This window comes from Lepisosteus oculatus, chromosome 15, assembly GCF_040954835.1.
Source record: "Lepisosteus oculatus isolate fLepOcu1 chromosome 15, fLepOcu1.hap2, whole genome shotgun sequence".
In the NCBI taxonomy this organism is placed as follows: Eukaryota; Metazoa; Chordata; class Actinopteri; order Semionotiformes; family Lepisosteidae; genus Lepisosteus; species Lepisosteus oculatus.
This window is the reverse complement of record NC_090710.1, coordinates 3,227,766-3,250,438: the sequence shown is the minus strand read 5'-3', so window position 1 is coordinate 3,250,438 and position 22,673 is coordinate 3,227,766. Positions and strand designations below refer to the sequence as shown.

Here is a 22,673-nt window from a genome sequence, read left to right as displayed (position 1 = left end):
TACTATTATTAGAATAAGACAGCTCATCTCTCGAAGTTTGTTATGGTTAGGGAGGGGGAGTTGCCCGTACTGCGATCTTGGGTGTTTCAGTCCTGTTGTTGCACTGGTGAGGTGGGAGTGTTGAATGGGAATGTCTGAATAGGTGAAAAAGTTAATTCGGGCGCTTGTTATTTTCTTATAAGCTTACAGCAGCCTTCATCTGTCGATATCAAGCGCACATTTTCATTTTCAAAACACTGCCCCGGAAAATATTGGCAGAAAAAGCGCACATCCCAACATCCATAATTCGGGAGTACTCAGACATATGATTGGAATTACCTGCTGTGTAACTACAAAACATCCATTGTTTCCGAAAGCAGCTACAAAAACCCAAATGTTCTTTCAAGGTCTTACAGCAACTTAAAATTTATTATTAACAGATAATAACAGATCACGTAATTAAACCGCTGTAGATGAACTCTAATCTCGGGAAGCTGACACAATTTTAGTCCTGGAAGATTCCAGAACAGTGTAGTAATTAGGTCAGACTCTATGACAAGGGCGTCTCTGGAATGTTCATTATTTCCAGTCGTCCCTCTGGCTGCCGATCTTTACAATCTCCTGCACGGAAATCGTCAGGAATGATCCAGTCCCTGAGACCCACAGCAAGAGTTTAAAAATTGCAATGCGCTTTGCGGTCTCATAGATGGAATTGCGTGTATTCCCAGCTGACTTTCGTCCCTCTGACCAAGGGTTGCTATAGTAAAGCCCATTTTTGCTTGAAAGTATAAAACTAGTCACATTAAAGAAAAAAAGAACAGGACAATGATTTCTAGTACCCCACAAATTATGTAAATTCTGCTACAGTACGAAAATGTAAACGTTTCAAACTGCAACTTTCGAGTGTTTTTACACAAATAAACATACATGCCGTAGTTTCAACGCCAAGTATTTTTAATTTACGGAAAATGTTAACATTATATAAAACAATAAACATTACCCAGACTCATAAAACAGAGTGTGAAAGAGCCCTACGTTTGAGGAGAGAGAAGATAGAACGAGAAAAATTAAACTTCTGTATAATTATCTTAATAATTATACTTTTTAATATAAGTATCTAAATTTCACTACGACTGCTACTGTACTGTATATACTGATCGGTGTCTTATCTCCCTTCAGTGTTATTTTTAATATTTTCCAGAACAATTAATCTAATTCGTAGAAATCTTCTTCCAACAGTCCCGTGGTGTGTGTGTGTGTGTTTATACAGCATGCAAGTGCAAATTGTTAAAGAAAATGTCGCGCATTTGTGTGGCGAGCGGATGTTCAGGGAGCTCAAACAAACCTATCCGTGACATTAAGCGGCCATAGCGTTCACTCAGGTGAACTCATTTGTTTACAGGATGTCATCCAATAGGTTTTTTTTTTACAATTGGATTGATATATGATAATAATGGGCAAAAATTAGAGTGTATTTATGTTCCAAGTCAAGAAAGTCATAATCTGGTCATGTTGCTCAGTAAAGACATATTTGATATCATGACAAAATAGTCACTGAAATCGCTTTTGGCAATACTTTAAAAAAATTATCTCGTTTGTTTTCGAGGAATGTTGCAATTGAAACTGTCTCATATTATTTCTTATTATGATACAAATAAAGTTTTTAACAACGGAACAATGCGAAACGTGTAACAATACTCCTCTCAGGTCCAAGATTAAAAGAAACGATTTTCTTTCTCTTGGTTTGGTTTTCGGACAAACCTATATTTAAAAACAACACGTAAAACAAAACAACACAAAACATAAATGAAGTAAGAAAAAAACAGCTTATTCTATGAGACGGCGGTTATAAATAAATGCGGAGCCCTGCACAATAGCTTGCATATATTGAATATATACGACTAACCGGTTGCCTTAAAACATACATGAACGGAATTTTCCAGCATTTAAGTAGACGTCGGCAAAGATTTAAGTACCGAGTTTTCGATAAAGGTTTTTTTTTTGGGGGGGGGCGGTGTTTGTTGTTCAAATCCATTTTTCCATCCCGTTTTCCTAGTGAGGGTCTGCTGCTCAGATCGCAGATACAGTAGTTTTTGTCTATCTTTTCTCTCAAGTGGTTTGCTCCTTGTTTCAGCTCGCCGGAGGGCACAGAGGCTGTGGTTTCCCTGACATTTCTGGGACCGAATCCAAAAGAAGGGGAAAAGAAAAGTTTTTTTTCCTTTCCCCTCCGTCGTCACTTTTCCTGAGATTTCCTTCGGCTGTGCAGACGGTATAAAACCTTTCTCAGCCGGAAACAGAGGAAAACTCTATCCGAATGAAAGGGTAGAAACTACACGGTAGCTGAATTCTACCAGTTAGAGGAAGTTTGCAGTCTGGAGTTACTGAAAGGCGATCTACAGTACCAGGGAAAGGAAATAATTTTATGGGAGCGGATAAATTTATTTTGTTTTGATTATTCAATGCCATTTCAATTTTGCTAATAAAACATCTGCATTCGCTCAAAGAAGACGTTCAACAGCTTTGATCCTTTTTTGGAATATAATTCTGAACTGGAAAAAAAAACACTTTGGACGAATAGACATCGGACAGAACATAATAATAATGCAGTTTCATTCAAGATTCAAGATCAGGGGGAATCGGGCTTGCCACGATTTTGCTTTACTTATAAAAATAACAGCTGTACATTCATTTTAAAAAGCTTGGTTGAAGACATTTTATTTTCCCGACGTTCGCATCTTTTTATGGATTTAATTTCAATTGACAAGAATGTTTCAGATTCATAACTGAGAAGATCAATGACAGTTCCCTTAACAGTGTGCTTTGATGAGTGTCTTGTTTCCATTTTAAAGTAAGCCGTTTCAGTTTTATACTTCTTTTTCTGCATCTGAATAACACCTTGTCGTTTGCAAAGAAAACGCCACTTCGATATCACTTTCAGCGAGGGACGCTATGATTTCTAGGCAAAACTGTAAACTCAGCTTTTGCCTGCATCATCTGGCTTCTGGACAGTGATCCTAGGGGGACCCCAGCAGCTTCAAAAGACGATCAACTCCATGTGCTGTAACGGCTGCTATATTCTCTACTAGCAGATCTTGTGTTTGCGAGGACTGTAAAATGATGCGGACATTACTGTGCAGTTTAGCCGTGCTCCTTGCGCTGGGGGCTATATGCGCCTCTGAAATCTCAGCCGTTGACAGATATACCAAACTGAAGCCGCTGCCAATTCATCGAGCAAGGCTTAACAAAACACGTTTGCAAAAAGGTGCTTTCGCTGCGGCCCAGGGACGTTCCGCTAGGGTAGTTGATCCAGCGGTTGCCTCCTCCGTTTCAGCCGGAGAGATGCAAGGAGACCAGAGCGCAGCTCCTTCTAGGAGGGAGCAGCCGAGGAAGGCGCTACCCGCTAGGAGACAGGGGGATTCTGGGAGGCACAGCCCCAGGGGCATGGTGCAGGATGATGGCACTCCCGGGCCCCGCTCCAGACCGGTGCGCGTGTCTTCCGGTGGAGGCTCCCCGAACGTCTTGGCAAGTTTTGCAGGGAAAAATCGCGTGTGGGTCATCTCCGCCCCGCACGCCTCTGAGGGCTACTACCGTCTTATGATGAGCCTGCTCAAGCCGGACGTCTACTGCGAGCTGGCCGACCGGCATGTGCAGCAGATCGTGATGTTCCACGAGGAGGGGGAGATGGGCGGGACAGTGCGCCGCATAACCAGCGAGGGGAAGGTCGTCGAGGAGCCCCTGGACCCGGCGCTCATCCCCAAGATGATGAGCTTCCTGAAGTTGGAAAAGGGCAAGTTCGGGATGGTGCTGCTGCGGAAGACGCTGCAGGTGGAGGAGCGCTACCCCTACCCGGTGCGGCTGGAGGCCCTTTACGAAGTGATCGACCAGACGCCGATGCGCAAGATCGAGAAGCTGAGGCAGAAGGGTTTCGTGCAGAAATGCAAGGGGGCTGGCGTGGAGGGCGTGGTGGTGGACGGCGGCGGGGCCAGGCCCACCCAGAGAACTGAGTCGCCGGAGGACAGTAGGCCAGGGAGGAAGGTGGTCCGGCGGCCCACGCAGACCCCAGCACCCCCGCCGCCGACGACCACAAAACCGACAACCACCCCCACCACCACAACAACCTCCACAACCACAACAACTAGGCCAACCACCACCACGACTACCACGACAACCACCACAGCCCCACCCACCACACGCGCCGTCACCACGACCACGGTCCCCCCGACAACCGAGAAACCCCCTAAAGCTCCAGGCACTCCTCACTGGATGCCAGAGGTGCGCCGAAACTCCCACCACGGAGGACGCCGACCCACCACTGCGGAGCCCTACTATTACCCCCCTACGAGATATGACCACCGCAAGGAGAGACAACACCAGGCCTTCACCCCTGCTAGCAAATACCCCAAAACTCCTGCACCCCCAGATCCTACTGCTCCTTCTGAGTACTACACAAAGGCCTACACCACAGGCCGCCAGGGGGACAACCGCACAGACAAGAAGGATTATGGGCGCAAGGAGTCCCACCTTACGCCACCTCAGCACAAGCCCACAGAAGCCCGGCCCCCCAAGAAGAAGGGCGCCACCAAAATCCTGACCAACGAGTACGAGGACAAGTACGACGGGGGGAGGCCCACCCCCGGTGAGGCCGTGGAGGAGGAGACGGCGGTGGAGGCGGGCCCCCAGAAGAAGGGCAAAGGCAAGCCGGGCAAGGCGGAGAAGAAGAAGAAGAAGGGAGACAAGCCGGAGAAAGCAGCCAAGAAGGAGAACGGGGAGAAGAAGGCCAAACCGGGCAAGGACGGCAAGGGCGAGGGCCGGCCCAAGAAGAGCGGCAAGAAAGGGAGCAAGAGTCCGGACAAGGAGGACTACCGGAAACCTGCCAAGCCGCTGCCACCGGCCAAGAGCTCTCTGGCGGCCTTCCTCGATTACTTCGAAAATCGACGACGGCTCCTCGTAAGTGTGGCTTTACTCTGCTCCGTGAATTCCCCCCAGGGTTTCCAAATTAAAGTGGGAGGTCTCCCGGCTGATTTTTGACGGCTATTTGGCTCTTCCTTGTGGCAGCCCTCCTAAAAATAACAGGAGGTGTGAGGAACACCTGTAGCACTACTGCAGGTGCCCCAGCTGTCCTACAAAGCGGCTGCATGAACAGAGTTGCATTCGAAGATTAAAGACTCGTTCTGCCGTGTGAGATTTGTTTTGAAACGAAGAGTTACTTCAGCTCCAGGGCATGCGCCTTTTTATTCTAAAAAGAATTTTTATGACGATAAAGAATTTATTTATGATGGCCCCATTAATTGGGGATATAGTTTCTTCGTTAAAAAAATCATTTTGAAACTACTTTTCTACTGTACCTCTGGAGTAAAGCACTGCATAATATATCCTACACTTCTTTAGCTCGGATTCAGGGGGGTGTGGACAGACATTTTTAAGGGCTGAGGCACATTATTATTTTTCCAATGAAGCAGTGTGAACAGTGGGGGAGAGGTCACTTTTCCAAAAAAAAAAAAACAGAAAGTCATACCAGTCAGTCAAGAGGAAGGGGTAAATGGCAACACTAACTCACTCATTCACTCACTCACTAAATGCACCCCAAGCTGAAGTACAGTAGCTTCAAATGCTGAAGCATTTTGTGTGCTTGCTGATGGCTTGCTTTATGGAGGAGGCCTGGAATGTTGTCTGGAGGACAAAAGCTGTGCAAAGTCACTGTGTTGTTTTTTGCCTCTCCATATATAAAAAGACAATTTTTCCTCCTTGATCTGTTATTGTTACAGCAGAGACTTTCCCGCAGGGATTAAACAAAACAAAAAGCAGTTAAGGTTTTTGAATACCCAGTCTGAGCACATTAGGGCTCAGAAGATTATCAGATTGTCCGACTGAGAGAACTTATTCCGCTGCCAGGCTGGGAAGCTGTTTCGTGTCAAGCCGCCTGCCCTGTTTATCAGATTCAGACTCACGCCAGAATAGCCAAGACAGCAGGGGCATGGCAGGCTTTAACTTCCATTAGGAGAGTCCGGCTGAATCTATGACATATTCATATATGATCTTTTGCATGAGTAAAAACGTACAGCACAATCTGGTCACCTTCTCAGGCTGGTGAATTTCTTTCATTTCCTGGGTTTGCGCCCTGGTATAGTGGTTAGCATGGCTTTCTGACAGCTCCCGGGTCCTGGGTTCGATTCGAGAGTGAGGGGTCTTTTATGATACAGTATGTGACGTTTACATCTTCACTGAGTTCCCAAAGTCATGCTGACTGCCTAGGATGTAGCCTGACGTCATGCCCTGTCTCCCTGGGACTGGCTGCAGGTTACTGTGACCCCTGCAGGGAGAGAGTGGCCTCTCTGATCATGGATGGATTTTGTCTGTGTTCATTCCAGTGGATTGTCAGTCTTCTGCACATTCAGCCACCACCTTTTCTCTCCTCCAGGTCATCACCTCGCCTCACGAGGAGCACAACATGTACGTGCAGCAGAGGGATGAGTACCTGGAGCACGTGTGTGAGATGGCAATCAGAAAAGTCTCCATCATCACCATTTTTGGCACTTTGACTAATAACACCATGAAGATCGACCACTATCAGCTGGGTAAGAGCTTTGTTTTTTGGTTTTGCAATTTCTCTGAAACAATAGTCAGCCCGTCTGGAAGACGTCAGAAAGGGTTGTTTTCCTATAATGATATATAAAAATGTAAACTGTAAGTAAGATATAAACCTCGGGATATCATGGAAGAGAAAAGTGATTGCATGCATAAGCATGTATTTTCAAAATCATCACAACTGTATTTATGCACCAATTTCATCGCAAAGAATTCCATCACTTTGCTTATAGGAAGAGATTGACTTCATCCACCACTCAAGTGAAGTGATTCACCCGGATGACGTACAGCAGCCATTCTGTGTAGATGCACAGTGGATCAAGTGGAGAGAAAACTGACTCTCCAGTTGATTTAAGGGAGATTATTAAGGAGACCAGCTACTGTAGAAGGGCAGTTTAGCCAGGAAACCTATGCTCTTACAAGCAGAGCCCTGGAAAATGTAATGATGAAGCATTCATGTTCCCAATTTAATCTGTTGACAGCATATCCTACAGTATAGCACCTCATGTCATCGGAATATCGTAATATTAGATTCTGGTTCAGAAGAAAAGAGTGCCACCTACTGGTCCACCAGTTACAGAACCAGTTTGTTTTATCTTGGAGGTCTCCTATCACAATAATGCTGAGGTACAGCCTTGCTTAGATTTCAAGCTTTGACTAGCTAACACTGACTAACACTGCACTCAAGCTGTAGTAATATGTGGCTTTGACCTGAAAATTCATGTACATTCTCCACTCTCACTTTCTAACATGATCTTAATTTCCAAAAATAAAAATTTATTTGAGCTACTTAACTCTGATGTAAAATCTAGTCTCTCTGCAAGGCTGGGCTGCTTCAGTAGCACCAGCAGAAGTGTAGGGAGAGAGACCAGTGTCAGATAGCTATGCTTTCCTGCCCAGTGGGACTCTTCAGCCTTATAAAGTGGGAGAAAGCACCAAGCTTACTCCACACTTATTCCTGTACTTGTCAGGCTACACCAAACCTGTGCCTGAACATCCTGTACAAGTGTGAGTTTGCTTACATTTCCTTTTTGTTTAAAAAAAAGACAGATATTAAGGATTAAACAATTTGGCTTCAAACGTCATGCTTTTTCTTGTTTGGCCTGTCCTCCCCATAATAAATGATGGTAAAAATGTGAACCAAACCAGTGTGTTTGCAGCCAATGACCTGACATGACTGCTCAGGCCAGTGGGAAACAGAAGCATGAGGGAAGATGGGCACTGTCAGAATTACAAGGCTCATAAGCCTGACAGAAAAGTAACTTGGCACAGGTGCCTTCCTAATTTGCCCTTTGCAGGTGCCCGTGAAAAAAATATGTTTCATACACCACTGACACAGGAACTAGCTTGGGAATGTTTGCTCGGCAAACAGATTTAAGGTCTTGTTGTTTGCCTGGACAGAGACAGAAATGAGAATTTTGCCGCGCTGTTGTTTGAGCCACAATTTTTTCACCCTACTGGGTCTTGTAGAAATGCCTTTCTTCTTATAGAAGGGCATTTAAAAGTTAGAACAGGAGGTACTTCTTTGCCCAGAAGGTTGTGGGAATCTGGAACCAGCGACTCAGCCAATACCTTGGCTTCCTTTAAGAAAAAGCTGGATGTGATCGCTGGATCAATTAATGGCAAACTTTCAAACAGGCTAGTTGGGCAGAATGGCCTTCTCTTGTTTGTAACCTGTTGTATGTTCTTAGACATCTATTTAGCTGGAACATGCTATTGTAATGAATACGCCCCTGTGTATAACAGGGATCTCAGCCACTAGGGCTGAGGGAGTTCTCCTTTAGCTCAGCCGGCACGTTCCCTGTTGCGTGATGCTGGAGACCTGGGTTCCCGCCCAGGCAGTAAGGGACAAAATGGCAGAGCAGGAGCGGCAAGGGTGGGAACCTGAAGAACCCTTACACTGTTCTCCTCTATATTTATACAGAGAGTGAGTGTTAGTGAGATGTTTTCTAACAGGTCTTCATATGCACTTCTGAGAGGTCTGAAACATTTCTGTTTAGAAAACTCTTAAGCCCTTTCCTTTTTGCGGTCATGGAAAGAGCGCTCTGCTGGATGACCCTGACATCCTCCAGAATCGCCACGCGGTATTGGGAGTCGAGATTGTGGACTCAGTGTCAGAGGAGCCAATGAGCGTATTCCTGGTGCACATGTGGCCCTGACAAAAGCCACATGTTGACTGTCAGGGTGAGTGCTTACAGCTCAGTGCCAGATGCTCAAGTCGAAAGGAGGGGGTGGCATTTGTTCCCTATTAAGTTCTAACAACAAATTCTGTTGCTTACCTAAGGAGCTGAGCCAAGTGGATTGTCTTAACCTATATTAAACCCAAAGGCAGTGAAAATGAATATTTAAATGGGGATTCTCCAAAATGCTCAAGGATAAAAAGGCGAAACTTTTTTGAACTCTTGATTTTCCGGTTTTAGAAGATATGTTTTTAACAGGTTTGTCTGGTTAGAAGCAGGAACTCCCCGACTTTAAAAGAAAGGAAAATAAATAAGTGTTGGAAGGTTGGTTCCTCTCATCTTGTTTCCAGCACTAAGGGAATGGCCTTTTCCTGAGAGGTAGTAATTGACTTCACTGTCCGTTTCTCTGAAGAAAAGGTTTTGCCCAGAACAAATGGAAAGTTAAAGGCACACAGCAGTATGCGTGTTACATCACGTCCCCATCTCTGGAGTTCTGCCATGTTAAATGTAGTTTCTCCAGACTTAGTGGAATTGTGCTCCTTTTCTAAAATGTTTCTATACCTGTGGTGTTGATGAGCCTGTTACGATGATGTAATGTTCTAGCACGCCCTAGCACAGAATAGTGTTTGCATTCTCCCACAGTTCTCCTTCAGGCAGAGGAGGATTCCTCACTGTTTGGAGGAGGCACTGTGTACCGGCTCAGGCTCAGGACTGAGAGGCAGCAATCACACCCTGGATGAGAGTGAGAGAAGCACATGCTGTACATGCCATAAAGTCAGTAGACTTGTGTCTTTTGACAGATTTATTTGAGCTCTTTCTCTTGCCTTGCGTTAAAACTGCACATAGTCATCACGCATTTTGAAAATGTTGCAATTTTAGTCTGAATCGCTCAGTTCCACTCCTAGCTTGGTTCCTAAAGGACAAACTCACGTGTTTTACTGCCGTGATCCTTGCCAGTCCCTGTGAGTAACCCTCTGTGTGATATTGATGCTGCTCTGGTGTTGTCTGTCACAGAGCATGATAAGCCTATGAAAGGCCTGAAGGAAGACGACCTCATGAACCAGGACCTCATCATTGAGCTGAGAAAGGAGTATGGCATGACCTACAATGACTTCTTCATGGTACTCACCGACTTCGACATGAAAGTTAAGGTTAGTGCCCTGGATAAAGGCGTCTCACCCTGGACAAGGGCATCTGCAGAGCAAATAATTGACAATGAAATGAAATAAATAAAGTGAATATACAGTATGTAAGTCCAGAACAAAAATTGACACAAGCATTGTCTGGCAACCCGTCCTGAGCATCACTTTGAGTCCTGATGCAGGAACCCCCTACAGAAGATCATAATTTATATCATGTGTATGGAAGTGGTTTTTAGTCTTCTTTTTAAACTGGACAGTTTAAACATTGTTTTGGACTTGATAGGCCAGGCTCGGCCAACATATTAAACAATTTAGAATCAGAAATGTTACAAGGTTAACAAGTAGCGCCTTCTTTTCTACAGTTTTACAGTTTCCCCCCATTGGAGAGGCCAGTCTTTGATGTCTTTGGGTCTCAAGCACATTGGGATGACTCACCTATAAATGCAGTACTTGCTGACTTGTCATGTTAACTCCCATGTCTTGGATAACCGTATTTTCATTCTGCAGTATTTAATTTTGGAAACTTTGACTTTCTACTCTGTCCAAGTCAAACACTATTGCATATAAGCCGGTGTGTATCGAGGGGGTTTCTGCTGACAGATGTTATATACAAAGACAGGACTGTGTGCTGAGCTTCAGCAGGAGCAGCATAAACTTAATAAGAATCTGCTTTGTGGCTGTCAGTGTTGTAGAGTGATCTAGAAATCTCAAAATATGAATGCGAAAACTGTACTGTAAAGCTCTATGTTACGAAAAGTAGTGAGGACCCTATGCAGAAAACGAGGGCAAACTCCAAAGGCGTAGTCGAAAGAACAATCTGAGGTCTGAAAGCCCAAGATAAACTAGCCGATGCAAAAGTACAAATAACCAGAGGCGGAGTGAAACCGCGGGGAAGCGGAGAGTCAAAACCAGAACGAGAGCAAAAGTACCAAAACCGAAACCAGGAACAAACCTGGGTCAGGAAGCCAAAAACCCAGTAGTAAATAACAATGAGACTGGGAGCAGCTCTAGCCAGGAAAACCCTAATACTGAGCGCAGGGAAGAGTGTGAGGCAGCATTAAATAGGCTGGGGGAAAAGGGCTAATTGGGAACTGTGCTGGAATGCGAGGTCGAATAACGAGTCTTCCGGGGGCCTGGCGTAACACTCTATGTTCGATTCACAGTAATAAAACCCAAAACGACAAAATAAAGCAGAAAATGCTTACATGCTTGAATGCATATTTTCAGGTTGGGAACATAAAAGATGTGTAGCTTTTTGATGACCTGTGGTACTCAAGTAGCCTCTTCTTAATATATCTGAAACTGGAGATAGTGTATATTGTACACTATCTCTCTGCTAGGACTGCTACAAGGGTATATTGTAAATTATATAAAATGTACATCATTTTATATAAGTTGCTTTGGTGCTAAAGACTCTTATATCCATTCTTCCAAACAATTATATGAAAAGACCGTTAGAAACAACCTGAGAAAAGATAAACAATGAAAATTAACTGATTTAAATTAATTATCAAAGAAGAATATAATATTAACAGAACTGTGTCCCTCAAGTTAAAGGGAAGCAGGTACTGCAGCAGTTTTCTTGGAGGTTTAATCTTGTTTTATTGGTCGTAGTTATTACAATTATCCATATTCTACTGACATCTACTGGTGAGAAGCACCAAGAAATAACCCACAATTCTTGGCAAGGAATTTTACCAGAAACTACTAATTAATGTTGAACTGTCAGAATGGATTCCTCTGCAGACAGAAGTAAGGGTTTGAGCAGGCATTTCCTTTCACCAAACAAAACACACCCAGTCCAGGTCCATCAGGTCAACAAGCCTGCTGCTTTTCATTTCAGCCCAGCTTCCCAGCCTCGTTAGCGAATCGAAGCTTTAATCGTGCTAACAGGTTTTTTCTAGTTGTTTTCTTGTCAAAAGCCTGGGTTCTTAATTTCCTTATGAAATGCCGTAGTTCAGAGGCTGCTTGTAGTTTAAGAGCTGAAAACAGCCAAAGCCGTTCAAATCAATCCTGTTATTACGTTTGTTATTCAGAATATATGTTGCTTCTTGTGAGCTCATTGGCTGCTTATGTCCTGTTCCAAATACAGCCTCACTAAACTGCTGGAGTAAGGGTTCAGGAGTGTAACTGAGATTTCAATGGGAACAAAAACCAACAGGTGTGTTTGGGCCTGCAGGAGCAGGATTGGGAACTACAGGCTAGGGTAGTACAGAACTGCCATTTTTTGGTGATGTCTTTTGGGTTCTGTATTGATTTTTGAAACCCCTAAACAAAACAAAAAGAGAAGAGGAAAAGCAGAACTGGGCTGGAGCTCGGCGAGATCATTTCGCTACACCTACGGCAGGGGACCTCAGCCTGGGTTCTGAAGAGCTCTGGTCCAGCCCCTTACCAATATCTAAAGGCCGTGATCGATCGATCGATCAATCATTAAATCGATCAATCAATTAATCAATCAATCCGTCAATGGAGGGATTGGTTAGATCTAGGTCTAGTTTTGAGATCATTTGGAACATAAATCATAATACCTTCTGCATTTATAAAGGAAAGAGTTCTCTTAATAGAACAAATAACTTACTTAATTGAACAATAAGTTGCAAGTGTTTCTCATTTAGGTGATCTGTAAGACTAAGTGGACTGGGGCTATTCGGGACCAGGGTCGGACATACCCTGTACAGTATCCGAGATTTAGCTTTTGTCCCCAGCTGCTCAGAAGAATACCCTCTATCTATACAGTATGTTTATCCATATTTTTTACTTCTTGTTCTGCCTTTCCCCCACCCCAGCAATACTACGAGGTGCCCATTGCAATGAAGGCTGTGTTTGACTTCATCGACACCTTTCCCTCGCGCATCAAGGAGATGGAGAAGCAAAAGAAAGAGGGAGTGCTTTGCAAAAAGGAAGACAAGCCAAGATCCCTGGAGAACTTCCTGTCAAGGTAGGAGCAACACATGACAGTTAATAAGTTTAGGTTCATAATTGTGACATTTCGGCATTTCGGAGTATTGTGGCACTCTTTTGAAAGCCGCATTATAATTGTGCAGGACAGCAATGTGTACTGCTAACAACGGAGGAAAGGCCCTGTGTCATGATTGTCATGATCGTCAGTGTGCTAAAGGGTTGGAGACAGTGGAAGCTCAAAGAGATGAATTAACTCATCAAGGGCTAGGATAGAACAAAAATGACAGGGTTGCGAGTCTCTCCAGGACACCGACCAGGGCTGTCCAGTCCTGGTCCTGCAGGGCCAGTGTGCCTGCTGATTTTCACGGTTTCTTTAAAGCAGAAGCTGCTGAAGAGCTGGGAGAAGCTGATAAATCAGCCCAGTTAAACCAGTAACCAGCTGGTTTTGCTCAGAGCTGAGTTGGAATGAAAACCTGCAGATACACCAGCCCTCCAGAACCAGGATTGGTCAGCCCTGCCATAGAGTTTCAGTAGCTCAAGTTCACGTGTCAGTTTAATTCATGTTCATGTGCATGAAACATTTATTGCTATTTTCTAATCAGCTTATTCAAATGTATCGTTAACCTAACCTAATGTTCTAAAATCATTACATTTTCCTAGCACTTGCAAAGGATCTGCCTGTCTCTGTCCCTAGTCACATAATAAAATTTGTCCTTTAAAAATAGTCCACTGCATTGTCTGGTTGGGTTCAGGTTTTCAGCCTTTGATGAGAGATGCTTTATTTTTTTTTGTAAATGTGGAATTATTATTTTTATTCCTTCTCCTTTTTTTGAATTGTCATTTGCTGGCCAGTTGCTCATCATGCACTGTACTCTGAGCAAACACCTTATCAGGAGGCCCAAAGTCCTGTATTTTTTGTTACAGTGCTGGGCTATGTCCAGCTCAGCACTGTTTCATTTTATATAACGCATGACTGAGGAATGAAGTTGCTGGATGACTGAGGTGGAAAGTCTGAATTCATATTAAATCAACAGAGGCTGAATCAGTCTCATACCTGAAAGTCCTGTGAATATATGTTGCTTCTAGTGAGCTCATTGCCTGCTTATGTCCTGTTCCAAATACAGCCTCACAAAACTGCTGGAGTTTAAAAAACCCTCCAGACCTTTAGTGTGCATTGTATGAACAGTACAACCTAGGGCTGAGATTTTTGACAAATATCAGGCATCTTCTGTCATTAAATGAAGCTTTTGTGCAGGCATAACACTGCAGGGGGATTTTTTTAAGTGGGCCAACACTACATCATGGTTTTGGACTCTGCAGTCGAAAGTATGGTCCTAATGACTCATGTGGAAAAACTGGCTACCTCCTCCAGCAGATTTCATTCAAAAACCAGACTGTTTGTAGAAGCCGCTTTTCTTCTTTCGTAATGTAGCCATAAGTTTTTTTAGTATCTTTCTTTCTTTCCGGTTTTATGTTGTGTGTTTTGCTTGGAACAAAACAATATGTCATGACGTTTTCTAAACAATATTGTTCTCTAATCAGCACTAATGTAATTGTATGTAACGTGACAATACACACAATACAACTAAGCTAAGACCAAACCTACCCTAGCTATTCATTAGGCCTAATAATGACTACTGCAGACGGTATTAACTTGCCCAGCTGAAACATAATGAAGGAACTGTTACATTACGTTAGGGAATTCTAGTCCTAACTCCATTCAACCCCTAAACCTCAACCTTAATTCAAACCTTTTCTGGACCATAAACATAACAAGGCTTAGCTGCGCTTGTCAAAACCTTAGCACCCATCTTTAAAAGAAACACAATTAATTTCTGCTTTAGGATACAGTAAAGACGTTTAGGGTATTCGGGGTGTTTGCTCAAGAATGGGTTAGTGGCTCGAGGCTGACGGACTAACGTGGTTTCCCTTGTGTGCGCTGCCGCCAGGTTCCGCTGGAGGCGGAGGCTGTTTGTCATCTCCGCCCCGTCTGACGAGGAATGGGCCTATCAGCAGCAGCTCTACGCTCTGAACAGCCAAGCCTGCAACCTGGGTGAGTTCCGGCACCTTGTGGCCTCCGTGGGTTCTGATGGCTGAACAACGACTGAGGCTCAGTTTTATTCCCTTCTACACACAACACAGACTGAAGGGAGTCTGCATCTCGACTACCTCAGCTAGACCACACGACTTCAACATTCATTTTCTGTAAAGTTAGCCTTATTTTAATGCCGTATTGTCATTCAAAGGTTCCTCACAGTGGAAAATGTCTCTCCTTTTTTGTGGACAGCTGCAAATGTCAGTTGAAAGATTTTCCCAGTTTCCCAGACAACCACAAGACTTTGCCAGGATTTTAGCGCCATGACTCAGAAGAGATTTGCAGACAAGATGAGTTTTACTGTGCTCATTGCCCTATTGTGTCATGCACACTCCAGACGTTTCTAAAAGTGGCTTTGAAACGCACACATCATACCACAGATTGCTATTGTTCTACTTTTCATGTTCTATTAGTAATTGTGTCATGTCAGGGGTCACAAAATTGACTCAAAATGCTTTGCAAAAAAATCTTCTTCTACCAAAACCAATTACGAACAATATTCGTTTTTTTATATATGGCATGTTGCTATTTTAATTTTTTCACAGCACTTTTAATCCTTTGTCAATATGTTTTAGTCTATTATTTGCATACTAGAATAAAACTTTATTTTATTTCATCTGTACACCAGCTGACTGCTGCTGGATATAACACCATGAGAAAGGACATAAACAAGATGAGGCCAGTTGGTCCACCTGGCTCATTTGGCTGGTAGTCAGAAATTGGCCTCAGTTCTCATTAGGCCACTTCTTGAAAGAAGTTACATGTTATCTTCAACAATGTGGCCCAGCAGCTGGCTCTCGAACTGCCGCAGCCCTCTGTGAAGAAGTGCCTCCTGCTCTTGGTTTAAAATGCACTTCTTCATAGTCTCTAAACTGCCATATGTTGACAATCTAACATTAGAAAGAATGTTTCCTTTATTTGTAAATATATACATTGGTAAATGTGCACATTTGAAAGTAGAAAATTGTAGCTTCAGTTGTGGAATGGAAATGCTTTTGCACACTACCGCTGAACTTGCAGATCTGACAAATCTGTTTTGTTTGACAAAGACATGTGCGGTTGATGCTGTTAAAGAATGCATTCAAAAAGGATAAGATTGTTTTTGTTTGGTTTGAATTAGACTTCATTTCCAGCTGCACAGCCTCCGGCTTCTTTTCCAGTGATGACAAGCATTGCAATTCCCACTACTGTAAAAGGGGATGTCTGTTATTCAGAGAACAAGACTGTCTGCTGGTTGACTGAAAATAAAAGTGATCCTAACCTTTGGATACTTTGAGGACTTAACAGCAAATGCCGGTACAAATATATTTTCCCAAACGAATAACCTTCTGAGGCATTTGACAATCGATTGATTACTCTTCTGGAAAATGGTCCTACTAACACACCTTTTATTGGCCACCAGGTTTACGTCACGTGGCTGTCCTGAAGCTAGTTGGTGTCGGGCCTGAGGCAGGAGGGGTACTGGAGCTGTTTCCTATCAATGGTAAGGTTCCTGCTCTACTTCAGCATCTCTGGTGTGAACCACGGTGCTGCTGCTAGGGTGGAGATGGGGTCCAGGGAGGAGTGTGAGTCAGCGAGAAGTGTGATTTGTACAGTATGTGCAGGGGAAGTGGGCGGGATTAGGGTGTGACCTCCTCCCCAGCTTTTGTTTTAAACTGCATTGACAGGAAGGTCAGTCATGTTTCTGTGTCGAACTGGCTGAGCAAATACACAGTACATCAGTTCAACACTTGCCACTTGAGAGAAGAAAATGGATGGAACCTTTGAAGTGTTTGCATGAGAACCTCAGAGTTGGCAAGTTGGTATTTTTTCTACCCACTCTACCCATTTCTGTTCTAGCTTAGGAAAAACAAATGCGCAGTAATTAAGCTGGAAATACTGGAATTAGGTTAGAATGAAGCTGCTGATTCTTACCCTAAATTTTGTAAGTTAATATTATTTATACTCAATATATATTTATAGAAGAAGACATTTTGGCGTAGAAACAAATACTCAGATGTTATGAATGACCTGAAAGGTAGGCCTCCGTTAACAAATGATATTTGGTTCCATCCATAATTGGTGAAGCTAAACTCTCTGGGTCTAATGTGACTGTGATGTGATTCAACAAAGCACTTTGAACATTCATGTGATAAGGAATGGGGGCAGCCAAACCACACTGTGCTATCTCCTGTCTTGCACAGCTGTCTTAAGTTCAAGACATTCATTTAAACATAAGGACAAAAACCTTCTGTATTTCCCTCCTCTTGCAGTAGTTGCCAGTAGTTGAATCAGTGGCTCTAAAAGATAACAGAGCTCCAGCGTCTTGTATTGACACAGCTGGGCTGTGTGCAGCCTGAAGGACTGCAGGTGACCCGCAGTGTGGCAGGTAGACCTTTGTGGTCGGGCCTGCTGCTGCTGTTCCAGGCCCTCTAACAGACACAGCAGTCTGGGAAGTCAGGAGGATGTATGCCAAGAAGAAATATTTTGCAGTAAGGAAGGAGAAACCGGGGATATATGAAGTCGTTGGGAGTGGTAAAACCACAGAAATGTTCAATTCCCTTTTGTGTTTGTCCACCTGTAGGGCGAAGCCGTTTGGAATTCTGCACCCTCTTAAGAGGAGGAAACTGGCTACTTTGGTGGTGTGCAGAGTTGTGTTTGCTGGTGTTACACCTTCATTAAATTTGTAATATTCATAAATCCATCATTTTTAATTTACTCTCCTATTATGTTATCCTAGGGCTTGATATTGAGAAAAAATGGCAGTACATTAGAAAAGTATATTGACAGTGACGGGAAAAAAATGACCAAATCATCATAACAAAACAGGGTACATTGATTCATTGTCTGTTCTGAAACTGTCAGAAAGCAGTTATAACACAGACGGAACATTACAGCGAAAGACAGTTTGAAAGTACAGCAAAGCTCTGTCTGCGATTTCAGTCCAGCTCTCACTGCCGAGATCTACTGTGTCTTTGGTCTCAGGCCAATACGGTTTCTCAAGACTTTGGCAGGTTTTTAAAAAACAGCTGAGTAAAAAGCAGAGCTGTGCCACTGCCACTGCTTTGCACTCCAGGTAGTTTCCAAGCCCATGATGGCGTTTTTGTGTCAGGCATAAGGACACAAGAAGGGTTACAAACGATGTGATGTACAGTAGCAACCAATACTGTACCCAATATTCTAAATGACAAGAACTTTTACATACCAGAGGAGACCATTCTGACCATGTGTCCCATATGGTAGTTAGAAACAGGAATTTGAAAAGAAGAAAATCTGGAGTTGAGCCTAAACCCAAGAAATCCGTTGTATCTTCTGGTTCACAAATTTACTGTTTTGTGGGAGTCTTTTGAACTGACTTTATTGATGACATTTTGAATTCTTGTGTGAGGCCCCCTTATAATCTCCTCTGTTCAAAACAAAAAAGGTTAATTTACTTCATCCTGTCAGTGTAGGATATTCCTTTAAGTCCGGGAATGTAGTCTGGTTGCTCTTCTATGAACCGATTCTTTTGTGCACTGTAGCGACCAAAACTTTATACAATATTCTAAAAAGAGGTTTTATTATTGAGTTGTACAATTTTAACATAACATCCATTTTATATTTTAAAATATGCATCCCAACATTCCCCTTGTCCTTTTTAATGCTTTTTTTTTGTCCCTTGCAACTCCTGTATTACTATTCCTCCTACAGTAATTTGGTCTGCCAACCTGACTACACTGGACCTGTTCAGTATATCCTGTTAAATACACAGACCATATTCTCAATTCATGATATCATCTCAAGTGTGCGATGTGAAAATGAATAAACCTCTTATCAGTGTTTAAATTCTCATTAGTAATATACAGTATATGTCCAGTATATGTCAGCTTGAAAAATAGCTTAGTCCAAATGTGGGATACCAACTTTTGAAGATACTGTAAGACAAAAGCCACAGCTCTGTGGCTGTATTTCTAAATTCATACCTTACAGAATCCTGAATGCCTACAATGAAAAGATGAATACAAAGTCTCTATGTGTACTAGTATAGGGTGTCAAACTTTCTTATTTTAATACAAATTATAAATAATGTGCTATGGAGTCAAAGGGGAATAAGTGAGTGAGTTGTGTAAGATTAGCACTTTATTTTCTCCAAAAAACTAAGACTTTTGGCCACATAATTGAAATATCACTGAGCCAAGGCAGTAGGTGAGTACCAGGCCTTGGTTTCCACGGTAACTAAATGCTTTTTGAACATTGTGCAAATATATGAACAGCTGCAACAACTTCTGCTGCTGAGATTTTTGCTACAATTTCAGTACAAACAAGAGCTCAAGTGTTAGAAAAATGTATAGATTCACAGCTTCTTACAGTACTCCTTTAAAGATGCTTAAAAGTACCCCTAAGTGCTCTCAATTGGAGAGCTGCTGCGTAAGTCTTGAACTGTGAGGAGCCTGGAAGTGCTCTGGGATCCACCTAATTGTAGTCTGGCGAGGGGGACTATAACATTCTTTCTCTGCCTGTTCGCAGGAAGTGCTACCGTGGACCGCGAAGGCCTCTCCATGTCCTTGGTGAAGGACATTCGGAACTACTTCCAAATCAGTCCGGAGTATTTCTCCATGCTCCTGGTCGGGAAGGACGGCAATGTGAAGTCCTGGTACCCCTCTCCCATGTGGTCTATGGCGATTATCTATGACCTTGTGGACTCCATGCAGCTCCGACGGCAGGAAATGGCCATCCAGCAGTCTTTGGGAATGAGGTGTCCGGAAGATGAATATGGGGGTTATGGATATCACCATCAGGGGTACCATGACGGCTACCAGGATGACTATCAGAGGGGCTCCTATCACCATGGATACCATTATTGAGGGAAGCCGTTTAACCTTTGACCCTAGTGGGTTTTTTTACAAATGTTTTAATAAATGTTCTGCAGGGCTGAATGGTTTTGTTTTCTGAAGCTACATTCCAATAGTACCAGGACACCTCTCCCCTTCCTTTTTTTTCTGATGTTTTGCGACAACAAATAAAAATGGTTACAATTTGTTTTTAATGCCAGGACATGAAATGTTGGGAGGATTTTATTCAGAGGTTGACAAAAGAAAATGGGGTTAATTTTCCAGATAAGGACATTGTAGATAATCAAGAAAACTTTGTACTGTATAGACATCTTTTTTAATGTTACATTTGTATTTATTGGATGTTGGCTTCTTTTGTAATGGTATATTATGATTGGACTTTATGAACAGCTGTGTCACTGGACAGGTTTCTGTCACATGTTCTTATTTATATACAGAAAATAAATAAAGCCTTCATGCTGACACAAAAATCAGATATCTCAAATTGCAAATTAAATGCTCGTGAACATTGATGCCTTTTCCTTGTACAATGTAACAATGCTTTCTGAATAACATGTATCCTATCCTTCAAATCACATTACCTCAAAAGTTACATGAACTTTTTTTAACACCAGATATTTGCAGTGCTTAAATTTAAACATGTTATTTTGACACCATTATAGTTATTAGGACAATTCAGCCTACCCAGAATGCTAACAATTAAAGTGTTCTGGACATTACAAGACTGTAGCCCTTCTGGGTTTCTGGTGTGAAGCCCATATCATGAGCATTGTGCCTTTTTGGTTGCTAGCACCAGATATAAATGGCATTTGGCCAACAACAGTTCACTACGGAGGTCATAACAAATGAGGACCATTCATTTTTGTGCGCAGCAATCAATTTCAGCAATCATTAAGAACAGGGCTTCATTCTCCAAAGGTCTGCGAGGGGCAGACTGTATACAAAGTCACATGTATCCTAAACTATGGCCCAATGCCAAAACCCCCACCCTAAACTGCCTCTGGTGAGTAGTATTTTCTCCTGGGCCTGGAGGGCCATCGTCCACCTGAAATTGTTTGTAATCTAGAATCCTCAAAGAGTAAGGTTAGCAGTTGATTTTTTTCCAAAAACAAATTGGTATAAAAAGTGAATTGTGGTAATATAGACCGATTAAAAAAAACAGTTGATTCCAATCAAGCCAAAAGAGTCCAGGCTGTAATGAAAACTAGAAGACAGAGTGGCCAAAACTATCACTATCACTTTTGTTGGCCATTTTCACTCTGCTACAGAAGTAAATTAAGTTGGCATTGAATTTGTAAAAGGAAAACAAGCCACTTGATAAATCAAGAGTCATTAGGGACTTTTTTATTTAATAGTACCACTGTTCTGCATGAATTGCAGAATCACAAGAACCCCCTCAAAGACTTGGTAAGCATTTTGAAAAGCTTATTTTGATCTGGAAAGAAGATATGATCAACTGTAATGTCAAATTCACACTTTTCAGATAACCAAGAGTTAATGCTGTTTATTTTAATGAGCCTGAATTTTCATTGCTTTTCTTTTCACAGTTGCATTCATTCCAAAACTTTGAATATAGCTAGTGACGACACATTTAATAAAAAATGTAAAAACATTTAGCAATTTCACCAATTAGCAATGTTATTTGCTCCAGGAAAATAAACACAAGGGAACTAATTTAACAAATAAAGCTAATTTTGAGGGAAACAGGACATTCTTGTGGCTGTATAAGTAACAAGCATTGTTTCTCTATATGCCTAATAAAGCACTTATAATTAGATATACTGTAATGTACATATGACATATTCAGCATAAGCAGCACTGAATGAAACTTGAGTTCTTTAATAAAAAACATAACCTAGTTCACACCAACAAAACATTAAAAATTACAATTAGAAATAGCTTTTTCCCTAATAAATATTTCAGATCACCAGGGGATCAGCAGGAAAAATTACTCCAGAGGCTTGGCCCTGAAATTCACAGAAAGACCTCCACAGAAGCACCTCTCCTTTCGTTTCCTCTCCATAAAGGCAGCTCTGTTTGTACACTGTGAAGCGTGGCAACAGCCTCTTCTGGCTTTCTCTCTTATTTCACAACAAATGCAGTTGGTTAAAAAAACATAGAACAGAAAATGGTTACAAACTAGATGGGGCCATTTGGATCTCATCCAACTGTTCCTTAACAGACGCCAGGTTTATCAACTTTGATAAGACGGCAGTATAGCTTGTTGCATACTCCCACAGCTCCTTGTGTAAAGACGTGCATCCTGTTTGTGGTTTTAAATGCACTTACACATTCACCCAGAGTTTGGGAACCAAACCCCGGCTGTACAGTTGAAAGCACTGAATCCTAACCACTGCTGCACCATAACAACTAAGTTCCTCAGTTACATTTCCTTACATGATACTGTACTTTTAGTTAGTGTAGCTAGTGTCAGCTCCCTGAATTATTTGCATTCTTTTTCAATGTTACTGTTTGGAGACTTAGTAATCCTCACTCAAGCAACCAAATAAAAAACAAAACAAAGCCCACTTCAAGTTTTTTGTGCTTTCAAGCAACCACAGTTCAGATAGCACTTAGTGAAAAACTGGCAAATACAGAATTTTGGGTGCTTTGTGATTTGTAAAGAAAGAGATCGGGAATTTTAGCAAAGAATCCCTGCAATTCTGCATAGATACAAAGTGGATGTCAACAGTCCAGCTGATTCAGACCTTCTATAGGCTCACGTGCACAGCACCTACGGAAAATTTAAATTCCATATTTTCAATATTTCCAGCAGCGTCAAATGCTCTGTCACTTCCAACATAAACAACAGTATTGTAAAACCCTTGCTTTCTTCCTCTAAAAGCATATCCAAAACACTTATGTACTGTATGAATACCTTTATATATTTCCAGTACATATACAATGTATATACAGTAAGTATAGTACATACCTGTATACAAATATACTATTATGCTTTTAGTCCCATTCTAATCCTAAT

The 22,673-nt window shown here is 42.3% G+C and overlaps 1 protein-coding gene across 1 annotated transcript; it reads left to right on the top strand.

The window, feature by feature from the left end:
- The first annotated feature begins 2,040 nt into the window (after positions 1 to 2,040).
- ccdc80 (coiled-coil domain containing 80) lies at positions 2,041 to 20,163 on the top strand. The gene is made up of 7 exons (XM_015363438.2): positions 2,041 to 4,926; positions 6,398 to 6,554; positions 9,759 to 9,895; positions 12,673 to 12,824; positions 14,737 to 14,840; positions 16,285 to 16,365; positions 19,368 to 20,163. Exons 1-7 carry the CDS (start codon positions 3,094 to 3,096, stop codon positions 19,703 to 19,705), a joined length of 2,802 nt encoding a protein of 933 aa, XP_015218924.2. The 5' UTR covers positions 2,041 to 3,093; the 3' UTR covers positions 19,706 to 20,163.
- Positions 20,164 to 22,673: the final 2,510 nt, after the last annotated feature.